The sequence below is a fragment of the Botryllus schlosseri genome, chromosome 1, assembly GCF_051294905.1.
Source record: "Botryllus schlosseri isolate E-star chromosome 1, Bs_hap1, whole genome shotgun sequence".
NCBI lineage: Eukaryota > Metazoa > Chordata > Ascidiacea > Stolidobranchia > Styelidae > Botryllus > Botryllus schlosseri.
In genome coordinates this window covers 29,013,238-29,037,593 of record NC_137236.1, presented here as the reverse complement: position 1 = coordinate 29,037,593, position 24,356 = coordinate 29,013,238, and the positions used below count along the sequence as shown (strand labels likewise).

At 39.6% G+C, this 24,356-nt stretch overlaps 2 protein-coding genes across 2 annotated transcripts in view; both read right to left on the bottom strand.

Moving 5' to 3' along the window:
• Positions 1-24,356, bottom strand: part of LOC145435071 (microfibril-associated glycoprotein 4-like) — a 489,059-nt gene that overhangs the window by 216,361 nt on the left and 248,342 nt on the right. The gene's annotated exons all lie outside the window — the stretch shown is intronic.
• Positions 738-22,950, bottom strand: LOC145446849 (uncharacterized). The gene is made up of 3 exons (XM_080325224.1): positions 21,309-22,950; positions 10,392-21,186; positions 738-4,609 (listed from the first exon to the last, which is right to left on the bottom strand). Exons 2-3 carry the CDS (start codon positions 10,501-10,503, stop codon positions 1,575-1,577), a joined length of 3,147 nt encoding a protein of 1,048 aa, XP_080181350.1. The 5' UTR covers positions 10,504-21,186; positions 21,309-22,950; the 3' UTR covers positions 738-1,574.

Below are 24,356 nucleotides of genomic sequence, written 5' to 3'. Positions count from 1 at the left end.
GATTTGATTTCACTAAAAACACAAACCTGGAAGGCTTGTTCAGTGTCTATGAATCTATGGGTAAATGGCAATCAGAATCGGATCTAACTGTCACGAGAAATAGCTATAAATCAGGGTATACGCTGTTCGGATTCGACTTGACGCCGGACAGAACACACCAAGGATGTTTCCAGTTGGAACGCAACGGTTCTGTTAAACTACACATAACTCTCACCGAAGGTTTACCGGAAGGCGCAACTTTGATTTGTCTCAAAGAGTATCAACAACTTTTGGAAATCTCAGAGAAGCGTGAAGTAATATCTGTATGAACACCGATCAGATCAACGACATTTTATTTAATCACCCTGACACGTAAGATGTCTTTGCCGGTACGTTTGCGATCGATCTTCTACCCTCGAAATTATCGAAGCCCTATGCTGTCGTGATAAATTACGATCCAAACGCGAAAAAAGGTTCACATTGGATCAGTACCTTCGCTGATCGAAACGATACACACTTTCATGATTCGTTTGGAGTACCCCCATTGAAACCGGAGATATATAGGCTACTCGGCAAGGACGATTATACTTTTACCAGTATACAATTACAGTCAATCCGTGCAACCACATGCGGCCAGCATTCTGTGACATTCATCATAAAGAAATGTCAAGGTGTCGGTACTCTAGATTATCTAGATGTCTTCGGACCTAGCAAACGCGCTAATGACCAATTTTGTGCGCAAACAAAGAAATATACTATACTCGTGAATTTCTTGTGTATTTTTTCTCTCGTATGTATATCACGTTATATCGTTATTCAATAAATCTTTATCCGATACTCGTATTCGTTGTGATTGATCGTGAAGCGAGAGCATCAACCCCGCAATATTGGTAGCCGCCATAACACGAAGGTGAAAGGGTATCGTTCAGGACCAGAGTATGTCAGCTCAAACGCCAACCCTGAATTTGCATCGTTTCGTTTGGCCCAATGCCTTGACCGTGCACTTGAGATATAGCATAGACTCCCATATACGAATCAAGAGGAACGTTCACTTCACAGATATAATGTTCAATGGACAAATTTTTCCTCATCCCATCACATTCAAGAGAAATTGGATCAACCAACCCACGATTACACGCCGAGTCATGCCGGGAGAACTTTTCCGTTTCGTCGGAGTACACACCATAGAGATCCAGAAAGATTCAATGATCATACGTGGAAAATTACAGCAAAGAATACAATAACCTTGATATTATTCGCCTGATAATAAAATTATATTCACCGCAAACGAGTTTTGATACACAGATAGCAACCGTACTCAATTCCAGAAAGCGCGACACGATAGTCAGCCGGGTTTTGAAATCAACAGACAGAACCAGTTATCAATCCACTCATAAATAACAAGTCACGCTACAACCGCGAAAATTACGTCAGAAATATTACACCAAACTCATTTCAATCGGAAATCAGACAGCCACATATCGATCAAATCACTTGCAGCAATCCGTCACGCGGGGAACTACCCACTGCATTTCTGCAAAATGCGTAAGTCCGTTATCCTTTGTTTCTCTTTTATATTGGAGAAGTTGGTTTCCTTAAGCTAAAAACTTGCATGCGGCTATATCCACCATTTCTCTACTACTCACGTTAACGGCTTCATCGGTATCGACAGCACACATGAATGGCGCAACGTTTGTGCAACAATCCCATTGTTTATTTTTGAAGTCAAGGTTTGCAACGCTTGTTGGCGTGAGGAAAAATCCCTTGATGTCATCCGGCAATTTATTACGATTTTTCCAAACTAGTCGATGTAGGACACATATCATGTTTGGGTTGATTTTCACAAAAAAACTCCACAAATCTTCTGTCGATTCGAAATAACGATTCTTTTTGTCGTGATAGTGGGCATGTGTATTTCTTATGCATCGTAGAAATGATGTCATTTCCTCTTTTTGTTTGTTGGATTTTATTTGTCCTTTATTCTTATAATGAGACATTATTTCGTCAATAGCTTTTTTATTTCTCTCAGCATTGAGTTTCATGTCTTCACAAGCTCCCGCATCGATGACAGCCTTTTTCATCTTACGCACTACTTCAAGAATTCGCTGCATCAATCTTGAAATAACTGGTGTTACTTCTTCAACATTTTCCCCAATTCGCTTCTCAATGTCATCCTTCGTTTTATCAATTTCTTTGTTGATGCCTTCGACTTCTCTGTCAATGAAATGTAAGATACCACTCTTCATATCAAATATTGCGCGTTCGATCGATTCCTTTCCCTCCTCCATAACTTCTCGGCTTCTTTCAGCTTCGACTATGATGGCATTTAACTTCTCCTTTCCTTTTTTGATATCCTTCTTAAGTTTTTTAAACTGCATTGTCCCGACTCTGTCGATGGTCGTCGTCAGTTCTGTATCCAGCAAATCCATAATACTGTTCCTTTCACTCTGAAAAGCATCTAGTATTGCCTGAAATTGGGCAGATATCTTTGGAATTCCTTCGGTAATCTGCACTACTGTTCTCTCTTCCTTGGTGAATTCGGCTCGGATATTCTTTTGCGCCGTTTTCACTTCAATAACAATTGTCTCGAAATCTTTAATAACAGCTCGCTTGATATCTTCTATCTTTTCCTGTAATTTATCCAACGCTTCCATAATATCACCAAATAGCTTTTGAGAATTTTCGTCCGAGATCGCTCTCCTTGCTTCGCCGATAGCTTTGCCGATTATTTCAGCAATTGCTATCACATCTTTAAATGTTTTCTGTCCTTTGGCGCCAGAGCTCAGCTTTTCGAAGTGCATTTTTCCGAGTCTTTGTCTGAGGTCGTCTGTTTCCCCGCTCTGTGAATACGCGACAGCGTTTTTCTCACGCTTGAAAGCATTCAACATTTCGTCAAATTCAATCTTGATAATTGCATATAAATCTTTGGAATAAATACTGTTTAGACTGGGTCGAAGTAGCACCAGTTTACTGAATGCTTCGGATGTAGCCTGGTTCATATTTCTAATTTGGTTCGTGATATTTTTCTCTGCTGTTTTGACAACTCTACTCATCGTCTTATCGAAATTACCCTCGGCATTGTGCAATGTTTTGATAATATTCCCAAGCTTTTCGGAAGATTTTATTATTGCACTTGTCGCAACTCTGGTCTCTTCGATGATATCCATCTCCTTCTTCATTTTAACCACGATCGATCTTTGTGCTTTGTATACGGTTATCAAGATTTCCTGGGATTGGATTTTGCTGAATGTGGCATGTTCCCCGTACCCTACTATCAGTCCATCAATTTTGTTAGCTTCTATCTCAATGTTTTTCTCTACTTCTTCGATGATAGTCCGTGCTCTTTCGGCTAACACCAATATTCCTGTACACTCATCTACTGTTCTTCCAGGATATCTATATCTCGTCAAATTCCTTTCAAATTTCTCATACCAATCCAAGTTCTTGAAATAATTGTTGAAATCTTTCTTGATAGAGTTGATATCTTCTGTATTTTCGTGGAAACAGGCATCCATTCGATTGACAAAATAGATCAACTGATGAACGCTCCAAAAATACGGATGCTGCAGTACATCTTTCGCCGTTATATTTTCCTCATAATACATAAACCAGACAAGATATTTACCAAGATACGCGTCGATATTACCGACATCAGCATCTGACGTCATGTTTTCCGGTCCGAACCAATCGTCGAAGCTTTTATGTGCATTTTCCATTACCGGTATGATGTTGAGCGGGCAGCACGATCTAAGACATTTACGGAACATTTTTGCAGTATGCTTGAGATCTTTCCTATAATGTTTGAGATTAGGATGGTCGAACTGATTTCGTTCTGCATACTCCGCAATCGCCGTTTCGACGTAGTTCCCGATCTTTAAGCATGTGAAATCAGACGAAAGCAAAATGTTTTTCCGTATCATTTCTCCGTGAACGATTTTCTTATCATGCATGTGAATTAATCCAAGCATGATGTTTGTAAAACAAGTCTTTATCTGTTTCACCAGTTCAGGATGATATCTGCATTTTTGATCAGTTAAATCTAACAGCGTTCGTCCGGCGTAAAACTCCATTGCAATCAAAACCTTACCATTTGAGATATCTGCGGAGGCCAGATATTTCGAGTTATATTTTCCGCCGGCTTCGGAAGCTCGGTCTAGTATATCTCTGACAAATTCTCTTTTATCGTCTGAGTCGGTAGGAAAACATTTCAGCGCCACTCGCGTAGGAGGTATAGGCTTGGAGTGCTTCCGCTGTAGGAATCCGAAATAGACGTCATACTTAGACTTGCCGGATTTTCTGTTTTTCTCGTTCGCTAAACAACGATCTTGTATGATAAGCATCTCGTATAATCCACGTGCTTCGAATATTTTAATTAAGCCATGATCATCGTTTTCTTGTGTCTTGCGGAACAACTTGAGAACCTTCACATACCCTATATCAAGTATGCCCAGCGTTCTAATTATGTGTCTATACTGTCCATTCTTCGAGGATGGCGTCACCATCTCTTGCACGCAAATACGCCGACTCGCGGAATCGTATACCAGTACATAATACATGTGGCAGCCAGGATATTGTTCCCACGATACTTCGACTTCAGTTCCATTTTCAAGCCTCGAAGGTACAATGTAATCTGTGTGAAATTAAAGATAAATTGGATTGATACAGTGATCCAGTTACAGTTCGCCAACGCATGACTTATAACAGGACTGTCCAACCCGTGACCCGCAGGTAGGGGGAGAGAGGGAGAGAGGGAGAGAGGGAGAGAGGGAGAGAGGGAGAGAGGGAGAGAGGGAGAGAGGGAGAGAGGGAGAGAGGGAGAGAGGGAGAGAGGGAGAGAGGGAGAGAGGGAGAGAGGGAGAGAGGGAGAGAGGGAGAGAGGGAGAGAGGGAGAGAGAGAGAGAATGAGTCGGAGAAATATACGGACTTCTACGGAGTAACAAAAATAATTTAAATCTCACAAAAGTTTAGGAAAGTTTAGAATTTTTGTCGTGCTCCACGCGAAATAGATATTTAGTGACAATTAGGCTATGTGTTAACGTGTGTTGGTATCGTTTAGGTATAGCCGCTATAGCGGGTTCCTTTCATACTCGTATTATCGCCCAAACAATAACTTTTATCATAGTCAATATGGCTCAGAAAAGATATTTGGTACTATCGAATCGTAATCTAGCATTCCAGCCGCACAGCGAGTGTTCAAATTTGGAAAAGTGACACGCAACCACCGTTGGAATTGTCGTTACGCCGTTAACGAACGATGCAACTCAGTATTGATTTTCAACTCAACTACGGGCCTTATAATGCGACGGAAAGAGGGTACAATTCCATGACATTATCTTGAATGGAGCTCTGGGGTAAACAAATGTTAAGGGCCGCTTCTCTAAAGTAAATCAATCATTTGCATCCCGTACGATGCAGTCCAATTCTTATGTGTGGAAATGTTGTACTAAGCGGCACGAATACATTTCTCTGTATCGTCCGAAATGCTGATTGCTGAGTTCCTGGCTTTTGGTAGCCCACTGCTTCTTACAACTACTTTTTTGCTTACTAGAGTAAATTTTAGCGTCGCTACTTCTACTACTACTTGGGTAGCTTTCTTGACTACTTCGACCCCTTTTGACTACAAGTTTGCATATCAATTAGTTTTCTCGTCATTTTTCGGTGGTATAGTATAAGTCCCTGAGAAAATACAGGTAGACTGCAATGATCCTTTCTGCTCATCTACTCTAAGGGCGGATTAAAAGAGTGTTCCATTGCGAGAATTTAGCAGGAAATGTCTCCAAATACAATCGAATTAGACAATTAGAAGTCTTCGGTCATGTTTTTCGAGGATGAGCCATATGTCACATCTCATACGAGACCATCAATTTATGTTACATGGAGAACTCGCTCCACATTGCAGCATCGTTCGTCACACCGAATGTTGCCAAGTTCGCCAAACTTCAGATGTAAATGTCGATTTGTTGACCTAATCTTGGTATGTTTGTTGTTCCTAATATTTTAAAAGAGAATAATATGTTCTCAACATATCTAGGTTTACAAATTAACACTAAATACTCTGTTGGCCCGTGCGAAAGCGGTTAACACCCCTCACTTATACAGTCCATTCATATAAAAGAAAGCAGAGAACGCCCCAAATTGGGACTGTAGCTAGATTCCAAAGCATGAGTATTCCACGTACTATAGCAACGGTTCTCAACCTTTTTGTCTTCGCGGGCCCCTTTTGTACTGTCACGGACTCCCTCGGACCCCCTCAAGTTTTCGTTCCTTATTAGCATCATTATCGTACTACCGTCATATATGTTGTGCTTGTGAGAAACAGTCAGAAAATTACTTTTCATGAAAATAACATCATACTATATGCCAGTGGTGGGGGACCTATGGCTCGCGAGCCATATATGGCTCTTTTGGGTATAAGATATGGCTCCTTGCCAAATATTAATTTTTGTACTGAATTGATCAATATTGCAGCGACTTGTTGGTGAATTTTCATCAAGGTCCGAATAATTATTCTCGGGACAGTTTAAACATGGCTTCGAGAGGTAAAGACAATGCCGTCTTCGGGTTTAGGGGCTCGGTCCCCATCTTTTCAAAATCATAAAATTTAAGTTACTGTCACTCCGGCCGTCAATACCACTCGCTAATTCTATGTACTCGACTCGAAATCTTGAATTGTGCGACACGTTGATTAATCAAAGAGCACAGCGGACATGGTGACGTCCATTTCAAAACGCAGTTTTCAAATACACCTTGTCTTCCTGATCTAAGGCGGGAAATGAACTGCCATGGACGTGAAATTCACAATTACAAACTCGAATGACAAACAACGCCATAGCTATCCACGTTCTTGATTGGTAATAGTAGATCTGTGGTACCGGCGATAAAATGTATGCGTGCAGCGCAACGTTATGTTACCGTCGAATACCTTGACGATTTTGAAGTCGATCAGTATTTAAATTTTCGTAATCAGTGTGACAGTTACATTCGATTAATATAGGGTTACCATATTTTGGAATCGGGAAAGGAGGAAACTTTTTCAAAATTTTCCAACACAAAATGCCGGTGGAAAATCCTGAAAAAGTGGTCGATTTCTACCACTTCGTAGTCGGTTGACTAAAAAAAGGTTATCTTTCTCGCTCGGTGCCCAAAATACAGTTTTTTCCTTCACATTGTCGGGTGGTTGACTAAAAAAACAAAAAAGCTCAACTTCCACTCAACTCCCGAAATAGCCGCAGGAGCGTCACTTCGTTGCTGATTTCCGGCATCTCAGTCGAATGTTACTACAAATTTGACCAAAATTCCTAAAAAAGATGACAAAATCTCAAAAAGGAGGACATTTAGGCGTCCTAGGAGGACATTTCCAAAAACCCGGAAAAGGAGGACAAATCCTCCTAAAGGAGGACGTATGGTAACCCTAATTAATATCAGTTATAATAAATTCTAAGCTACTTATGATGAATTGCGTTATCAATGATGAGGCTTTGCCCGTCTGTGACTTACCTCTCGTTTCAAGCTTTATTTTCGAACAATACAGACCAGTTTTTACGGAGAAAATATGGCGCACACGAGGAATCCCATTTAGTAAGTTCGAATTACTGCTACCATAACGTGATGAATTTTCGAGTGTGACGTAACAGTTGATTGGCATGTATGGCTCTTTCGGAGGTGAGATGAAAAAAAAATAGGGCTAATATGGCTCTTCGGACAAAAAAGGTTCCCGACCACTGCTATATGTAGAACTTGGATATAGAATTTTATTATTTCGAAGCGATTTTTTACAGCTTTATTTATTGTCTTGTAAATCCAGTTCTTCGATATGATATGAACGAGTGCCGAAAATATTTTCACATAAATTGGCGATGGCTAACGTAATATTAACACTTCCGACGACATCTTTTGCTGTGATCGGAAAATATATGGCACCAAAATTGAGAAACAGAGTTTTTAGTGAATATATAACGTCCATTTCTATTTAGCATCTCATCTTGAAGTTACTCTGGAATACAGGAGATTTATATCACAGTAGAAAATGGATTTCTTGATGAGTTTTCAATCATTCATTGCGACCGATTAGGATATAAAATTCAGGAATTTATATTTTAAACGACCCCAACAAAGCGTCTCAAAACAGCACTATGTTTGTATCAACAGGCTATTGGCTATTTGGCAATTAAAATGAGTTTGCACTGCAGGATATTTTATCTCAGATGACTATTCTAATATAGTGGGAGTCATGAAGTTTTAGCAATTATGAAGCGAGAGTGTATCATTTTTTCGCTAATTTTGAAACATTACATGCTAATAATGTCAATCATTTTACAAAATGGTCTCGTGAACCCCCTGAAAATGCTACGCGGACCCCCGGTTGAGAACAACTGTACTAAGGATTTGTTTTAACGACCTTACGGTATTATTGCCAAATCGCGCTTTGATACCATGACAATTATAGATTGGCTCTACAAATCATACAGAAAAGCGAAAAACGAGAGAAAGTTTCATAAAAATGGTTATCATTTGATTTTCGTATTTAGAGATCCGGGCTGTGGCGTCGGTAAGTTTTACCATCAACTCCAACTCCGACTCCAGATATTGTCAATATACCGACTTCAATTCCGACTCCGGCTCCGACTGCAACTCCGACCCCAACAGTACTACATATTAACTTCGAAAATTACATGTCACAGTGATGGTTTAATGACTTTCATATAACCATTATACATATGCAAACATATTATTCACGATGTCACGTAAAATTGCTTCATTGTGGAAAAGCTGGAAATACTCACGGTACAATTAACATAGAAATATTTATTTCGAAATGCCCTGCCTTTTTCATATGTTATAAGCTTTTATAACATATATACAAGTCACGAATATTCTCAATTATGTATGTATGAATCATTCAAACATGAAATATATCCCATCCTGTAAAATTAAAATGTGAATAAAAACAATAAAAAGTGTAGCTCTTGCGTATGAGTCAGCAACTATAATACAGAGTTATACAAATCTTCCAACTACACACTTTGCTGATGACAAGCACACATTCTCCGACTACTAATAAACGGTGGTCGGAAATGAAATTTAGGAAGTATAGTCAAAGAGCATATGTCTATATCCACTTAGTCAAGTATTCATGGACTACGACTAGGGCTGGGCACAATGATTCGAGTACTCTAATCTGAATCGAGTATCATTTTTAATGATTCGAGTCGAGTAGTAAAATGCGATTTTTTCGAGTACTGAAATTATACGCTTCTCGCCACTGAAAGTCAATTTACCAACGAGAATTATAGTTTCGATACTAATTTTCACTGTTTAAGCTTTGAAAACTTGATTGGCGGTATCGTAGCATACGAAACATATATTACAAAGCTACGAAGGTTACTGGACGTAGCACATTTCCGAAACCATGATTATCCCACAGCATTGTCACCAAGTGGAATGAAATCGGTATGGTCGAAAATATACCAAAGTATCATTTATGAAATGGAGAACAGGCATTATATTATTTGTGGTGGCATAAACGGTACATAATTGAACTTTGACGTATTACATTCTGTTATGGCGTCATAATGGGTGATACTCGATTACTCGACTCGACTCGAAGCATATTACGTGATTCAGAATCGAATCACTCAGGTACTCGATTTTGCCCAGTCCCAACTACGACTATACTCTTTATTAAAGCTTTGTTCGACCCACGCGGCTTAGCTACTTATTACTAGAAATATTTTTGATTACTAGAAATATTTTTGATTTTGTCAAGTTGGAAGCAACGTTTGGTTATATATGCATCAATTTTACAAGTGATGTTGTCACTTACAAAAACAAACGATATATTTACTCTTTCACCGTATCATGGCAAATTCAAAGAATAACGTAAATTTTGCGTTAGTCACGAAGATGCATCTTGCATTGTTCTTCCTCTATGTAACTGAATTGCAATTATGCAAATAATGTCCAATTTCTTCAATATCGTTGCTAATAACAGTGATTGTTGGTACATACAAATCATATTTTATTTATTATGAGTAATTTTAAGAGACCTTTGAAAGCTCTTGCTTTCATAGTAAAGAAGTTGGTGTCGGAGTCGGAGTCAGGAGCATTTTCACAAACTCCGATCCCGAGTCCAGCCTGTATTTTTTCGCGACTCCGACTCCAAGGCGTGCTAAAAAAATTTGAGACTCCGACACCGACTCGATTAATGATAAATTAGCGAAACTCCGACACCAACGACTCGACTCCGCAGCCCGGTCCGAGATTATATAAATTTCAACTATATAAACGGCTCAGATCCGGTTTTGCATCATGAACATGATTTGGAATAAAAATATGAAAAGCTTTCATCCAAAATTAGGATTCAAGATATTTATTTCAATTTTTGAATTAACAGCCTAGGTATGGGGTCTTACCTGCATCGGTCAAGTTCTCAAGCTCTTTGAGTGTCATGTTTGCCGTCACTTTGCATTCTTTCTTTGCCACATCTTTGCAAATACAGTAGCGACCTATTTGCCACGTTTCCATTGTCTGAAAAAATGTATTTTATTTTGCTCAACGCAGAATACATTCATGATGTATAATGTAGAAATGTTTAATGTCACTTATGATGATAGCGGAAGGTGATGCAACAACACAATAGGCCTGCCCGACTAATTTGCACGATGAGCTACTGACTTATAGACAGCGGTTAAGAGGTGTAATCACAATAGAAAATGTTAAGCAATTATAGCAGTGGTCGGGAACCTATGGCTCTTTTGAGTATAATATATCGCTCTTTGCGAAATATTTATTTTTGTATTGAATTTATCAATATTGCAGCAACTTGTTAGCATATTTTCATCACATCCAGAATAATTATTCTCGTGAGGGTATAAACATCTCTTTGAGAGGTGAAGACAATGCCATATCCACGTTTAGGAGCTCGGACCCCTATTCTCAAGTTCCTCAAATTTAAGTTGCTATCGCGCCGGCGACCAATATCAGTCGCGAATTCGATGTACCCGACTCGAAATCTTGGATTGCACGATGCGTATAGTGATCAAAGAGAATAGCAGACAAGACGACGTCCAAATGACAACGCAGTTTTCTAATACGCATTGTCTTCCTGATACGGCGCGAAATGAATTGCCCTTGACGCTAGTTACCAACTCGAATTACAGGCAACGTCAAAACAATTCACTTTATTGATTGTAAGGAGCTCTGTAGTACCAGTGGTATAATGTAGGCGTGTAGAGCAACATTATATGTTACCGCGGAATACTTTGAGAATTGAGAAGTCTACCAGTATTTAGATTTTCGGAATCGTAACGGTAACTCGATTATTATCAGTTTTAATAAATTCTAAGCTTTTAGTGTGAATTGCGTTACCAATGGCGAGGCTCTCGGCCTTACCTCGCGTTTTGCGCTTTATTTTCGAACAATAAATATGCAAATTTTGTGATTTTTGGGGGGAAATGTTGACAATCTTGTCATTCATGAACTGAACATCGATAGAAAATATCTCTAGATATTGAACGTTACAATTTTAGTTCACTCATCCTGACCCGACGTCACTGATGTATCACTCACACATATATAATGCTGTAGTAACCATGTTTGGGTCCACCTACGCATGTGATCATCGGTTCTCGCATTTAGGGAGCAAAACGACGAACCTACGTTATCATAACTCAAGTTTCAAGCTCAAGCTTCCATAGGGCAGAGCATGATTAGTACGAGAATTTACAGAGAAAATGTGGCGCACACGACGAATCCGATGTAGTGAATTCGAATTAGTGCTACCATGACGTCACGGAATTTCAATTATGACGTGACAGTTCATTGACATGTGTGGCTCTTTAGAAGGTAAAATGGAAAAAATACGACCAATAGGGCTCTTTAGACAAAAAAAGCTTCCCGACCCTTGAATTATAGGAACCTACACGAGCACACATGTATACATACTTGGATTATGTTTCAATCACAGCTTAAAATATTTACTATTGTTATCCAGTATCTGCTTTACTGAAATATATAGTCGGATGAGAAATAATTTTTATCCTGATTTGGTTTTGAACGGGCATTGCTAATTTTGGCATTTCGGTAACCACACGCCAAAATTGCCAAAAATAAAAATTAGAAAATGCCAAAAATAAGGCGTTTTAAAATATATATTTTTATGAAAGTTTTTGATAATCGTGTCGACAAGAATTTACAGCAGTTTTCATGAAGCGACAAAAGCAAGTGTGTAAAACAGAATTCCGAAATTAGAGTCCGTAAATCTGGGGGTTTATTAATCCAGCGATTAGGAAATAGATGATATCTAGCGATTAGGAAGTAGATGATATGAAGCGATTGGGAGTAGATGATCTCCGCATGAAAAAGTGGTAACCAGCATGTTTCGGAATCTGTGATAGAGGGCCCTAATTTTTAAATACAGCGCAATTACCAGGCTGCATTTTGTTCAACGTGCGTCGTGCATATACCAAATTCCATTCCCGTTGCAATTGACAACTGTCTGCATGTTCATTGTTTAATATCTGATAGATTGTTTTACATACTAGTTTTTCATTGCCGGTTGGATAGTCTTTCATATTGTAATAATTATTAAAACCACTCATGATTTCTAACCAATGGTTGGGGTGTGAAGGCTGCGATCCGAACGTGTCAGAAGTCATTTTGAATTGTTATCATAAGTATTGTTATCTGTGTGAAAGCCGGTAATTTTGCACGCATAGTAAAACGATTATTGAGAATAGATATTTCAAAAGTACTCGGTTTTGTATGGGCAAAATCTGGTCTCCACCATAATTTTCAATTCGGATTTAAATCTTGCTGTTTATGGCACAGGTATGGATACTGCGTGTTTCGTGACTTCCGTTTCGCAAGAGAGACCAAACTGAAGCATTTTACATGGCTGATTTCAGTCTATAAATATGAATTGATGGCGATGCTAAACTTGTCAAAAATAAAGTATCGAAAATGCTCAGAATAAGCTATTTTTGTTATTTTTGTCATATTTCAAAAAAAACATGGCCTGCTTATAAAGCGATTCATACTCCAAACCTTGATACAAACTTGTTCCTAATCCAGCCAATTTGTTGCACATTGGAACAAAATATTGTTAAGTATCTTCATCGACTTTTTGTATTAACAATTTAGGGTTGGTTTGTGCGAATGAAATTTATTTTTCAAGGTCGAATGGAGCTCAAAAAGGTTGAAAAGCACTGGTCTATGTTAAAAAAAATCCACTCCTGTATATAACCGGTAGGCCATTGCCAGTGTTACGTCATGAATGTGTTCATATCTCAATTTGAAATCCGCTCGAATGCATCAAAGAGTGTACGGAATTTGTGCCACGAAAATATGGTAACCCTATGTTAGACGGTGGTCCAATAACATGCGGTCCGTTCAGTATTTAGCATTTCCTATACGTTACAGCCTTGCTCATCCCTATTTTGATTAGGCCAGAAGTGGCGAAGCTTCGAACTTACGGCGGCATGCAGCCGTAAAACCTTAACTATGCGGATGTCTACACGTTTAAATTGGCCTGCGTTGGCAGCCGTCAATATGAAATTTGCATTTGCGAATTGGTGCCCATATCTTTGAGAGAATTTACTTCAACATAAATGTTTTCTTCACGCTTAGCGCGATTGCAATCTGAGCCCCACCGAAGAAATGAGAATCGCGTAGGGAACTTATGCGAATAGTGTGCGTTTCTCGATTGAAGTTTTTTGCGCTTTGGGGCGATTCCAATATATTTTGACTATACCGACAATCCTGATGGCAGGTCAAGAAATATTAACATGCAAAAAGGTGATTGATAAAAACCGAAAAACGCATCACAGTAATTTTGTGCTCAACTTTTTCGAAAAAATCCCTCCACCAGCTCTACCAGTTAATCTGATCACGTTGGCCGGGAATGAATAAAATTTTGACAGTGATACGTCAGACTACCACGATTTTAGACGAAGTTTGTTCCAGAGGTTAAAGAAACTTTCGCGCTACTCGGGACTAGAAATTTAATCGAAATACCATTTCCTGACATTTATACTCATAATTATCGTGCATAGTGAGCCTGCGGGGATGTTCTGCTTCTACATATACAAACTTCTATACGCATGGTATCTCTCATAAAATCAGTGATAGCACAAAACGCCACAAGGGATCTCCGCGGTGCAAAGTCCCCAGTTGCCAATTTCACGTGATATTAGTCATCGTCTATATGGGCATGACCGAAACAGCACTTCGTCAGCCCCCCCCCCCCCCCCGAAACGTTGGTCTTGGACCTCATGGAGTGTTGAGCCTAAATTATGGGGGACTTTGCCCCCCAGACCATCTCGTCGGGGTATACGTTTTCATCTCTACTTGTAAGCGAAATTTGTTATGCTCGTTAGTTGGATCAGTGTTATTGGCCGAATCGCGCCAGGCGCGATATTTTTCTACAATTCATGATGGAGTCGGTTTTAATATAGGGAACTACATATATATTTCCATAAATTGTTTATCCTCTCTCTGCCCACTTCTTCAAATATACCGGTAGCGCTGAGTGATGTGTTGCCTTGGACAATGTAGGGCCCGTAAATTACATATAAACATATTCGGGTGGGCCCGCTGGTTAATGAATTCGTTACATGTGATGTTATTTCGTGACCTACTGTCTGCTATGTCAAAAGATATTACAATCGCTCAAACGTTCTAAACTAAGAGAATCAAATAAGATTTGAATTTGGTATTTCTTCACCGGCAAATAATGTTTCTTTGCGGAATGCTCTTGTAGATTGCTAGGACAGGAGCATTTGGCGTAAGTCATTTGTTGACTCCTATGGAAAATTGAACAATATCGAAGTTTTCGGTCAGCATGAGGGCAGTCCAATGTTTTCACGCTGCCGATCGTTCTGGCAGACTTCTCGGAGTCGCATGTTACATGGGCTAAAACGTCATTGGTCTTGATGCGTCATTGCGCGGTAATGGCCGACGCCGAATATGTAATTTCTATAAAGCCTGCGTATTTCTTTCTTGGGGAAGGGTACCCAATAATGAAGAGATCTGGTATAAGGAAATGGCGCCTTGGGCGAAAAAAAATTTTAATAAAGTTGCATACATTTTCAAAAAATATTCTATAATACTGGTCAACACATATTTTTAGGCAGACGAAGTAAGAGTGGTTTTGGGAGTTCTGAGGCGCACTGATTCGGAATATGACTTTAGTTTATTTCAAATTGGCTCTTGTTGTGGAGATAACCCATGGGGATATTTTGACCAAAATCCCCCATTTTTGTGGTAGTGACTAGATATAAAATCTGATCAGTCGTACTATAAAGTTTAAAAAATCAATCTACTTGTTGTTTTTACACACAGAAGACTCTTTTACATCAAAATACAGCAACAGCACTATATTCAAGGGTAATAGATTTATCACAGTTACAGATTTTCACGGATATCATGTACATCAGTGGTCGGGAACCTATGGCTCGCGAGCCATATATGGCTCTTTTGGATGAATCGCTCTTTGACAACTTCTCAATTTTGTACTTAATTTATGAATATATTGCAGCAACTTGTTAGTAAATTTTTACGACTGCCCGGATCAAATATTATCGTGTCTTTGAGAGGTTAAGACAGTGGGGTGACCAGGGTTAGGGGCACGTATCCCCTTTTTAAAATCCTCAAATTTCAGTTGCTGTCGCGCCGGCGACTGACACGACTGGCGAATTCGATCTACCCGCCATCGCGCGCCTCGAAATCTTGGATTGCACAATATCTTGATTGATACCTTGACATGACGACGCTTGTAGGACAATGCAGCTTTCAAATACACATTGTCTTCCTGTATAAACAAACTTCATTGGAAGTGACATTACCAATTACAATTACAGCATAAGAAATATATAGTGCGAAGCTACGAACAGAGAGAGAGAGAAAGAGTCTTTATTTTCATCCAACCAAAATACATAACACACGGCAGTGATGGTGGTACAGAATATATGCTTGCACAGTATTCGGTATTAGATAGGAATGATCGATAAGACCGTGAAGGTCATCTAGTCTGATCACACCAGCATCAAACAGGTACACTTGACTCTAAGCAGTCTGGCTGTAAAAAAGGTTACAGTAGTTAAAAAATAAAATAGAATAAAAATTAAACGATGGTAGCAAATGATCAATGAAGCAATGTCGGGGCGAGGTAGGGCAACAGTGTTAGTGTAACGACAAGAGGTGATCGAGTAGGGACTTTTTGAATCTATTATAAGGCAATTCACGGATGTGTGGTGGTAATTCATTCCAGATGATAGGTCCCGAGTAGTCGATAGATCTCTTAGTTAGGTTGCTATTGGGTGGGGGTAAGTAGATATTTCCTTTAGACGAGGATCTCGTGTAGTGGGAGTGGACATTTTTGGCAGGTATGAAAAAGTCATCAAACACTGGAGGCAAACTATTGGAAAAATATTTGTGAATGACTTTTGATACTTCGAAGCGATATCGTTTGTCAACTTCCAAAATTCGGTGCTTACTGTAGTACGGCGATAGTTTGGTACGTAAAGGTACAGATGAGATCAGCTGTATCGCACGGTTTTGCAGGGTTAGAATTCTGCACAAAAATGTTGTGCATGCATTTCCCCATACTACGATTCCATATTGCAGGTGAGAGTGGAAAAGAGAGAAGTAGATGGTTCGTAGTACTGATCTTGAAACCAAAGATTGCAGACGGGTCATTATTCCCACACACCGAACTAGTTTTGATATTGTGCATTCAATATGCTGCTTCCAGGACATTTTGGCATCAATGGTGACGCCAAGATATTTTGCTGAGTCACATATGGAAATTTGTTTATGATTGATGTCCACAGTGAAACTATGATTGGCATTATTTAAAAGGAGCATCTTGGTCTTATCTGCATTCAAACTGAGTTTGTTTGCTTGCAGCCTTGGGAGTTCCCTATTCACAGATGCATGCAAATCATCGACAGTGTTCGAGGTTTGTTTGTTTGTTTTTGGGGTATTCATGGTGTTTGTCGACTACTATGGTCATTTACACCAGGCCGATATTTTATATTTTTTATTCTGTGTTCGAGGTAATGAAGAGGTCAGTATCATCAGCAAATAGGGAAATACTTCATTTCCAAAGTCATGATCATCCCACAACATTGTCACAAAGTGCAATGAAATCGAAATGGTCGAAAAATGACCAAAGTATCTTCAATACGATGAACAACAGGCATTATACTCTTTGTGAGGACAAAAAAGGTACGTATTGGACGTATTACATACTTTTATGCAGACATGGGGTAATCGTATTTAGTAATCGTAATTGCAATCGATTACATTTGAAAAAATGCGAAGTAATCGTAATCGTAATCGACTATTTCACATATCTAATCGATTTCTTTGTGAAAGAACGATTACTTTTTATTTGTACAAGGAGCATAATATAAACTGAACATTAGGGCTGTTCAAAAATAGCCTTTTTTCCTGAATCTTGTTGGCTACGTGATTAAATTGTTAGGTTGCCTTAAAAAACGACGCATACCAAATTTGAATTCATTCTAACCAATATTTGCGGTTTACGTAGAGTTTGAAAATTTTGAATTTGCTCAAAAACGCCCTAATGTCCTCTTATTTGCGATTTTTTCCTAGTTTTTGAGAATTTTGGTTAGATATAGGGCCGAATTCGATTGAGACACAATAAGTCAACACTGTAGCAACGCTATTTCCGGAGCTGGGCCGGAAAGTTGACCTTTTTTTTAGTCAATCACCTGATATTGTGAAAGAAAAACTATATTTTGGGCGCTGAGCGAGAAAGTTTGCCTTTTTTGTCAAACACCCGATAGTGTGAAAGTAAAACTATATTTTGGGCGCTGAGGGAGAAAGTTGACCTTTTTTTAGTTAACCGACCACGAAGTAGGTAAAATTCTGAAAAAGTGTCCTCTTTTCAGATTTCCAAAATATAATAACCCTAGTTCAAGCAAGTTGTGCGGAATCTCGTCAAACCAAGGCCGCGGGCCTAACTATGATGAAAGATGAGAAACTGTCCGCGGGCCGGACAAAATCCCGTCGCGGGCCGTATGTTGCCCGCTCCTGTTATATACGATCCTACTTGAAACGTGCAGCAATCGATCATTCGCCACAATAGCCACCATGTTAGCGTGACTCGTAGCTAGAATACGGACCGTAACAACACTTCGCCCCCGATACACGTTGGTCTTGGGCCCCCGATAGGGTGATCAATCAAACTTCTTCACGGGCGCATCATCTCCGTCTGTGGTTGTCACGAGTGGCTTTTCTATTTTGGGACTCAGATTAGGAGAGCAGGACTAATTGTAGCGTCCATCCAGCGTGACATGTTGACGAAACTGCATATGTCTTGTAGTGTCGTAGCGCTGTAAAGGTCTGCACCGACATGCCTATTTCTATAAATTATTCTTCTTTTTTCTTGAGGGGACAGCGTCTGCATTTTAAAATCAAGATATCTAGCGACATTACATTGCAAATAGCAATTTCAAGTTGATTAAATCTCTCGAAAATACTCTATAATTTATGATAATTTACGAAATATTTTTGTGTCCCCTTCGAGCTCGCCCCCACTCAATTGGGGGTTTGAGGTTCGGCAGTTACGGCCCTGGAAAGAATGCAAATCTTTTGGTGCGGGAAATCGTCCGCTATAAAGTTAAGCAATGGGTATATTCTGACGTAACAAGCATCACGACTTCTCAATTAAAAAGAGAGTTGTACTCTCATGAGGCATTCTCATCCCAATCGTTATATTGTCTTCTTATATGAGTTTATAGATAAGCTCCAAGAAACAAAATAAATGTAACCGTCAGTAATCGTGATTGCTTTTCCAATGTAATCGTAATCATAATCGACAACTTTCTGATTTTTCTGTAATCGTAATCGTAGTCGTAATCGCGTGATTCATAAGTAATTGTAATCGGTTACATTCATGAAGTGATCACCCCATGTCTGCTGTTATGAGGTCATAGTGAGTGATACTCGAATACTCGACTCGACGCATAATGCGTAATTCAGAATCGAATAACTCAGGTACTCGATTATTCCCAGGCTTAATTACAACCCTGCCTGGAAGTTTCGCCTACCGACTTTTGTAATTATAACAAGGATGTTTTGTGAGCATTAACGAATGTGATCCATACACGTCACTTATCATTCGGACGAAACCACTGCCCAAACGGTTCTCAGGCCGTGACTAGCTGGACATTAATATACGCATCGGAAGATTCACTTGCGAACTTACTACGTAGCTGTCCCTGGAATGAGCCAAGAATTTTTCATTTCTATTCTTATTTCGCATACGTTAAAATTCAGCATGTTCGGGTCACAATCCACAGTAACGATGTAAAACGGCCTATTCGACTGCCATAAGCAGAGACAACGAAGACAGAACTAGAACTACTCAATTGTTAAAGCTAACAACCAGAACTAGAACAAGAACTACTACTCACTTTTCAAAATCAGCAATTAGAACTGGAACTAGAATTACTTACTTTTCAAAATCCGCAACTAGAACGAAAACTACAACTACTCACTTTTCAAATCCTGCAACTAGAACTAAAACTAGAACTAACGACATTTAAAATTAATACACCGAAGAATATAGTGCAAATTTTTGCCCGAGCACGCCAACGTATTTCCTGCTTCCCATTCTCAGAAAAATATTTGCCCACATCTGGCGTAGGATTCCCAAGTCATTAAATGTTAAGAACCATACTGAACAGGATTTCATTCTCATAGGCAACACATTAATTTTTATTTTATCCGAAATATAAGACATAAAATCGACATTTCAAAAGGACGGGGATTCGATCTTGAAATGGGAGAGACTTCGATCTCAAAAACCCACCTGCTGGCTACGCAAAATCCTTCAAGAGAACACCGGTATCGCGATTCATGCAAAAGGACGACACGTGCGTTCTAGTTCTTCAGCAACTAATATTTTTTCAAATGTGAAACTAGAACTAGAACTGCTGAATTTTCGAAATCAGCAAATAGAACTAGAACTACTCAATTTTCAAAATCTGCAACTACAACTTCTCAAAAAAAAACGTTACTGAGTTTACCGCCAACTAACTAAACGAGTAGTTTGTACAAGTCTGACCGAAGAGATTAGGTTGCTAGCCAGTCGAGCTTGTCGCATCACAATACAATACCTCGGTCTATCCGACAAGGACATCGCCGCGTGCGAAGGTTTTGCAATTATATAGTAGCAGCTTCACAAATATATGGTTTTTCTAACAAAATGACATACGGATCAATAAAGGAAATAGCAATGTCGACATGTTAAGTTTCTAGTGTCGACATGTTGAGTTTCTAATGAACTTGCGAAATGTTCGCCTGCTTTATATCTATATACGGTGAATTCGTGGTAAATCAGGACTTAGCTGTAGCTTCGAGAGTGTGTCTTTGTAAACTGAGTGCACAAATTGACCCCATTTAAATCTGAGCCTGGTGAATTCTCTCCGCTACTGAACAATGATAGAAGCCTTGCACATACTAATTTTATATCAAGAGTGGTATGATTGTATTGAAAGCAGCTGACGCGGTCAATTCACTCCATCCACATTGTCTGTATTTATAATTTTAGAATCACAAAAGGGCGTGATTGCATTGAGAAGAACTGGCACAATTAATTACTTTCTTGACCTCTTCTCTACTTGATAATTTTATAATCGAACGAGCTGTGTGTGATTTCAGTCGTGCAAACCTAATTCATATAGAAACTCAAACGATTCGCACCCATACTCGTCCTGAATATGAATGCCAATATCTTCCGTGTGTATCGAATATGTCTCGTGTGAGGTCAATGGTACTATAACTTATAATACGATCATACTGCAATCATACGTTAGGCGAAAATACATATTTCATCTGATGTAGGGGAGATGTGGTGCCGATGGATGAAAAATTACAAAATGATCTGTGGCCCTCAAATCTTTAGCCGAGAATCGCAGATCTTTCGCTGTCTCAACAATTCGGTACAAGCTCTATCTATCGTGGACATTTACATGAATATCCGCCTTTTGAAGAAATATTTCTAAACGTTTAAAATTTGTTGCTCGAACGTATCATCGGCCCCCACCCGGTGTGTCCAAAGGCACACGACTATGGGACCTATGAGACATACGCTCAAGAACTCAAATTTGTCAACTTGTGTTATTATGTACTATATTTTAAGCTACAGCAAGCCTATGAAGAATGCTTCGTCGCCACCTTCAAGAATAAAATAGATTATATCAACTCAAATGTTGGCATAAAATCACGTTTTGATTTACGCCCAAACTCACAAAATTAACGCCAGCACACACATATTACCCGTAAATCGACATTTTGACTTTCAAACGCCTCGTAATAGCGATAAAACACGACAGGTAATTATGATTCACAGCCTCTATCTAAGTAGGCGTGTTTCTGTGGTTAAGTGATTAGTTGGTCCAGTGCTAGATTTGGCTATAGTACCACAGGTCCCCCACCCTATAAATATAGTAATTGAATTGAAAATAGTCCACTCGAGGATGCTATTGGTTCATATAATATGTGCCAATATATACCCTGATCCAAGCCCTACTCTTAACATCAAAAATTATGGCAGGTTTGTTAGTCTGGTAGGTGATATAGAAAAATGCATATGTCGATCCACATTTACTTTACACCCCCTAAAACGTAAATCATTTGTCGAAGTTTTTTCATGTGGGGAAAGATTCTGCCAGCATGCCATTGTAGGTAAATTCACGTACTGTAATCATGGGATTATCACAGACAGTATTTTCGGTCCCAGTGTCTCATCGGTACCACATCTCGCCTACCCAGGTAGCACGCCTACTTGGGTACCACAAGGTATCAAGGTGAGATGAATTGTGGTAACCAGCTGGGGAAACCAAGCGGGAACCGTACATTTTTGGCCCCATATTACAGAGGTATTTTCTGGGGGACCATGTGGGTAACCCACTTAGCTGGCAGCGAAGACAATATTGCGACCCCGGTCCTTGTAGCAGTGTAAGTGGGCCGAGAAGTCGACGTAGAGATGTGCTAGGCGATGTTAGGTAAACCTACACGTTAGTTAACTTAACATTGTATACTGTACAGTACATACCTGGAACCTGCTACCTCCAATCACGCAAACCAATATATACGGTAATCTGAGTATATAATAACCTTTACGGTGGGTGAGTAAGGCCGTCATCACTGTTTAAGTATGTATGTATGTATGTATGTATTAATGGGTACAACACAGTGGAGCTTATCGCCGTTTAGGCCTTGTGCTCCACGACACGAATTTCATAATGTTCAGAGGTCTTTGCTTTTAGTATTCTCGGGAACGTCTTTCAATCTGTCTCGCAGTCATTCTTCATTCTCTCTCGCTCCCAAGCGTTCCCATCGAGGTCGTTGCTGCCGACTTGTAGCACGGCTCACTTTCAGTCTGGGCTTTTCAATGCACTGCAGTTTAAGTGTAATCGTTGAGTTATATTTTCAACTGAACAAGACACACACAATGTACAATACGATGAGATAGAAAGCGATGTAATGAACAGATAGGAGGATGCCGACCGACGCGCAATTGCCGTCTTTTTGACTGACATCTACCTCGGCTTAGAGTGCCCGCCGTCACAGTTACTCTCGATGTTGATCATTTTCGAGGCCAGGGCCCTTGCTCGCGATTTCCATAACTTGTGTGTGAGTGCATTCTTTCGTCGAGTCATTCTCGGGTCTCATGTCGCAAGAAGAGGAGCCCGGACAAACCTCCGACGGGAGTCGAACCGAGGCCGCCCGATTCTTAGGCGCTTGTCGTCACCAGTACCCGAATTCAATTCATATGGAGGTGGAATTCAATTTGGAAATGTCCAAGCGACCAGCATCGCAAATGGATAAATCGGTACAATTAGAAGAGACTTATTGCAATCTACCTGGGATTGGTATGGTATAACCACGCATCTTTACGGATGGAAATCCCGCTTGGTTTCGATGTGGGATACATGTCGCTAACCCATTCCGATCATCCATCCCACCTAACCACTTAAATTCCACCTGGATACCTAGTGGGCGTGCTAGCTGGGTAGTATGTAAAATCAATACATTTAAAGTCTTGTTAAAACTATGACATGAATTCCACAAGTAAATTCTTGCGAATCCAATGGGTGCATTAAATCCATCGTATCAGTACGCCAGAGTACGCCATGGCGGTTTTTCCTGAAAATTGTTGGACGCCACCTCCTTCTTCTAGGGGTTTGATCCCGGTTATATACTACTAGCATTGAATTTAAATGTATCAATGACCTAATTGATGATGAGCCACCTGTAGAAATACCTTCGAATCTCTGACTTCGACGTACCTTTTCTTCCTCGGCCGCCATTCTGTGGAACAATCTTCCAATTTCTATCAGACTATGTGACTCGCTATATGTTTTCAAACGCAAAATCAAGACCGTTTTATTCACACGAGCGTTCGAACTAGAGTAGTGTTCATTCCGCCCTACAACTATGCACTTCGTCTTTTATACATATCGTTTACTTTTATATTTTATTGCCTTTTATGTACAGCGCCCTATTGTAGTAATGATATATTGTTATATTCGGCGCTCTATAAATTATTATATTATTATTATTATTATTACCTTCAATTCAACCTAATCTTATGCATTTTTAACTACACTGATGAAGCTATCGTTGTTGTTATCGAGCGACCGTGTTTTTATCTTGAATTCGATGACCTCACCTGAATAGAGATATACGTTAAGTTGCTATAGTTGCAACAATACCCCTCGCGTCTGGGACGCAGTTCCAATTGTTCATCGCTCATTACTTCCGCGACTGTACCAATACGTAGGCTAATCGGTAAATATCTCTCGATTTCTTTTTGTTCTGGCGGAACAGAAGTAACAGATACAACGAATAGTTTAGAAACCAGATACCGACGAGTGGTGTTACGTTAAATCAAATGTGGGCAATTTCTTTAGCTCGCGCGCCGCTTTCAACACCCTAATCCGTTTGCGGGCAGCACTAATAAAATTGGCATCAGAAACCAAAATACGATACTGGTATTTGATTAGATAGCGGGATACGGAGATAATATATATATGTTGATTTAAAACCATCCAGCCATTGATTTGATGACGTCGTACACGCGTCAGAAACATTGGTGGGATTTCATAAGCTGGTCATCATCAATAACCAATTTTCAAAACTAAGGATGAAAGTCGGTTGTCCCGATTCTTAGTACTGGATAGAGATTCAAATCTGTGAGCAGTGATCTGTTTATAGATTTGACGATTCTGCTTTTGGCACAACTCCAGGACAGACAATGCTGACAGCGTCGTAACCATGTTATCTTCTAATACGCTCCCACTAAAATATATAGATTTTATAAGTATTATAGGCTACTTCCG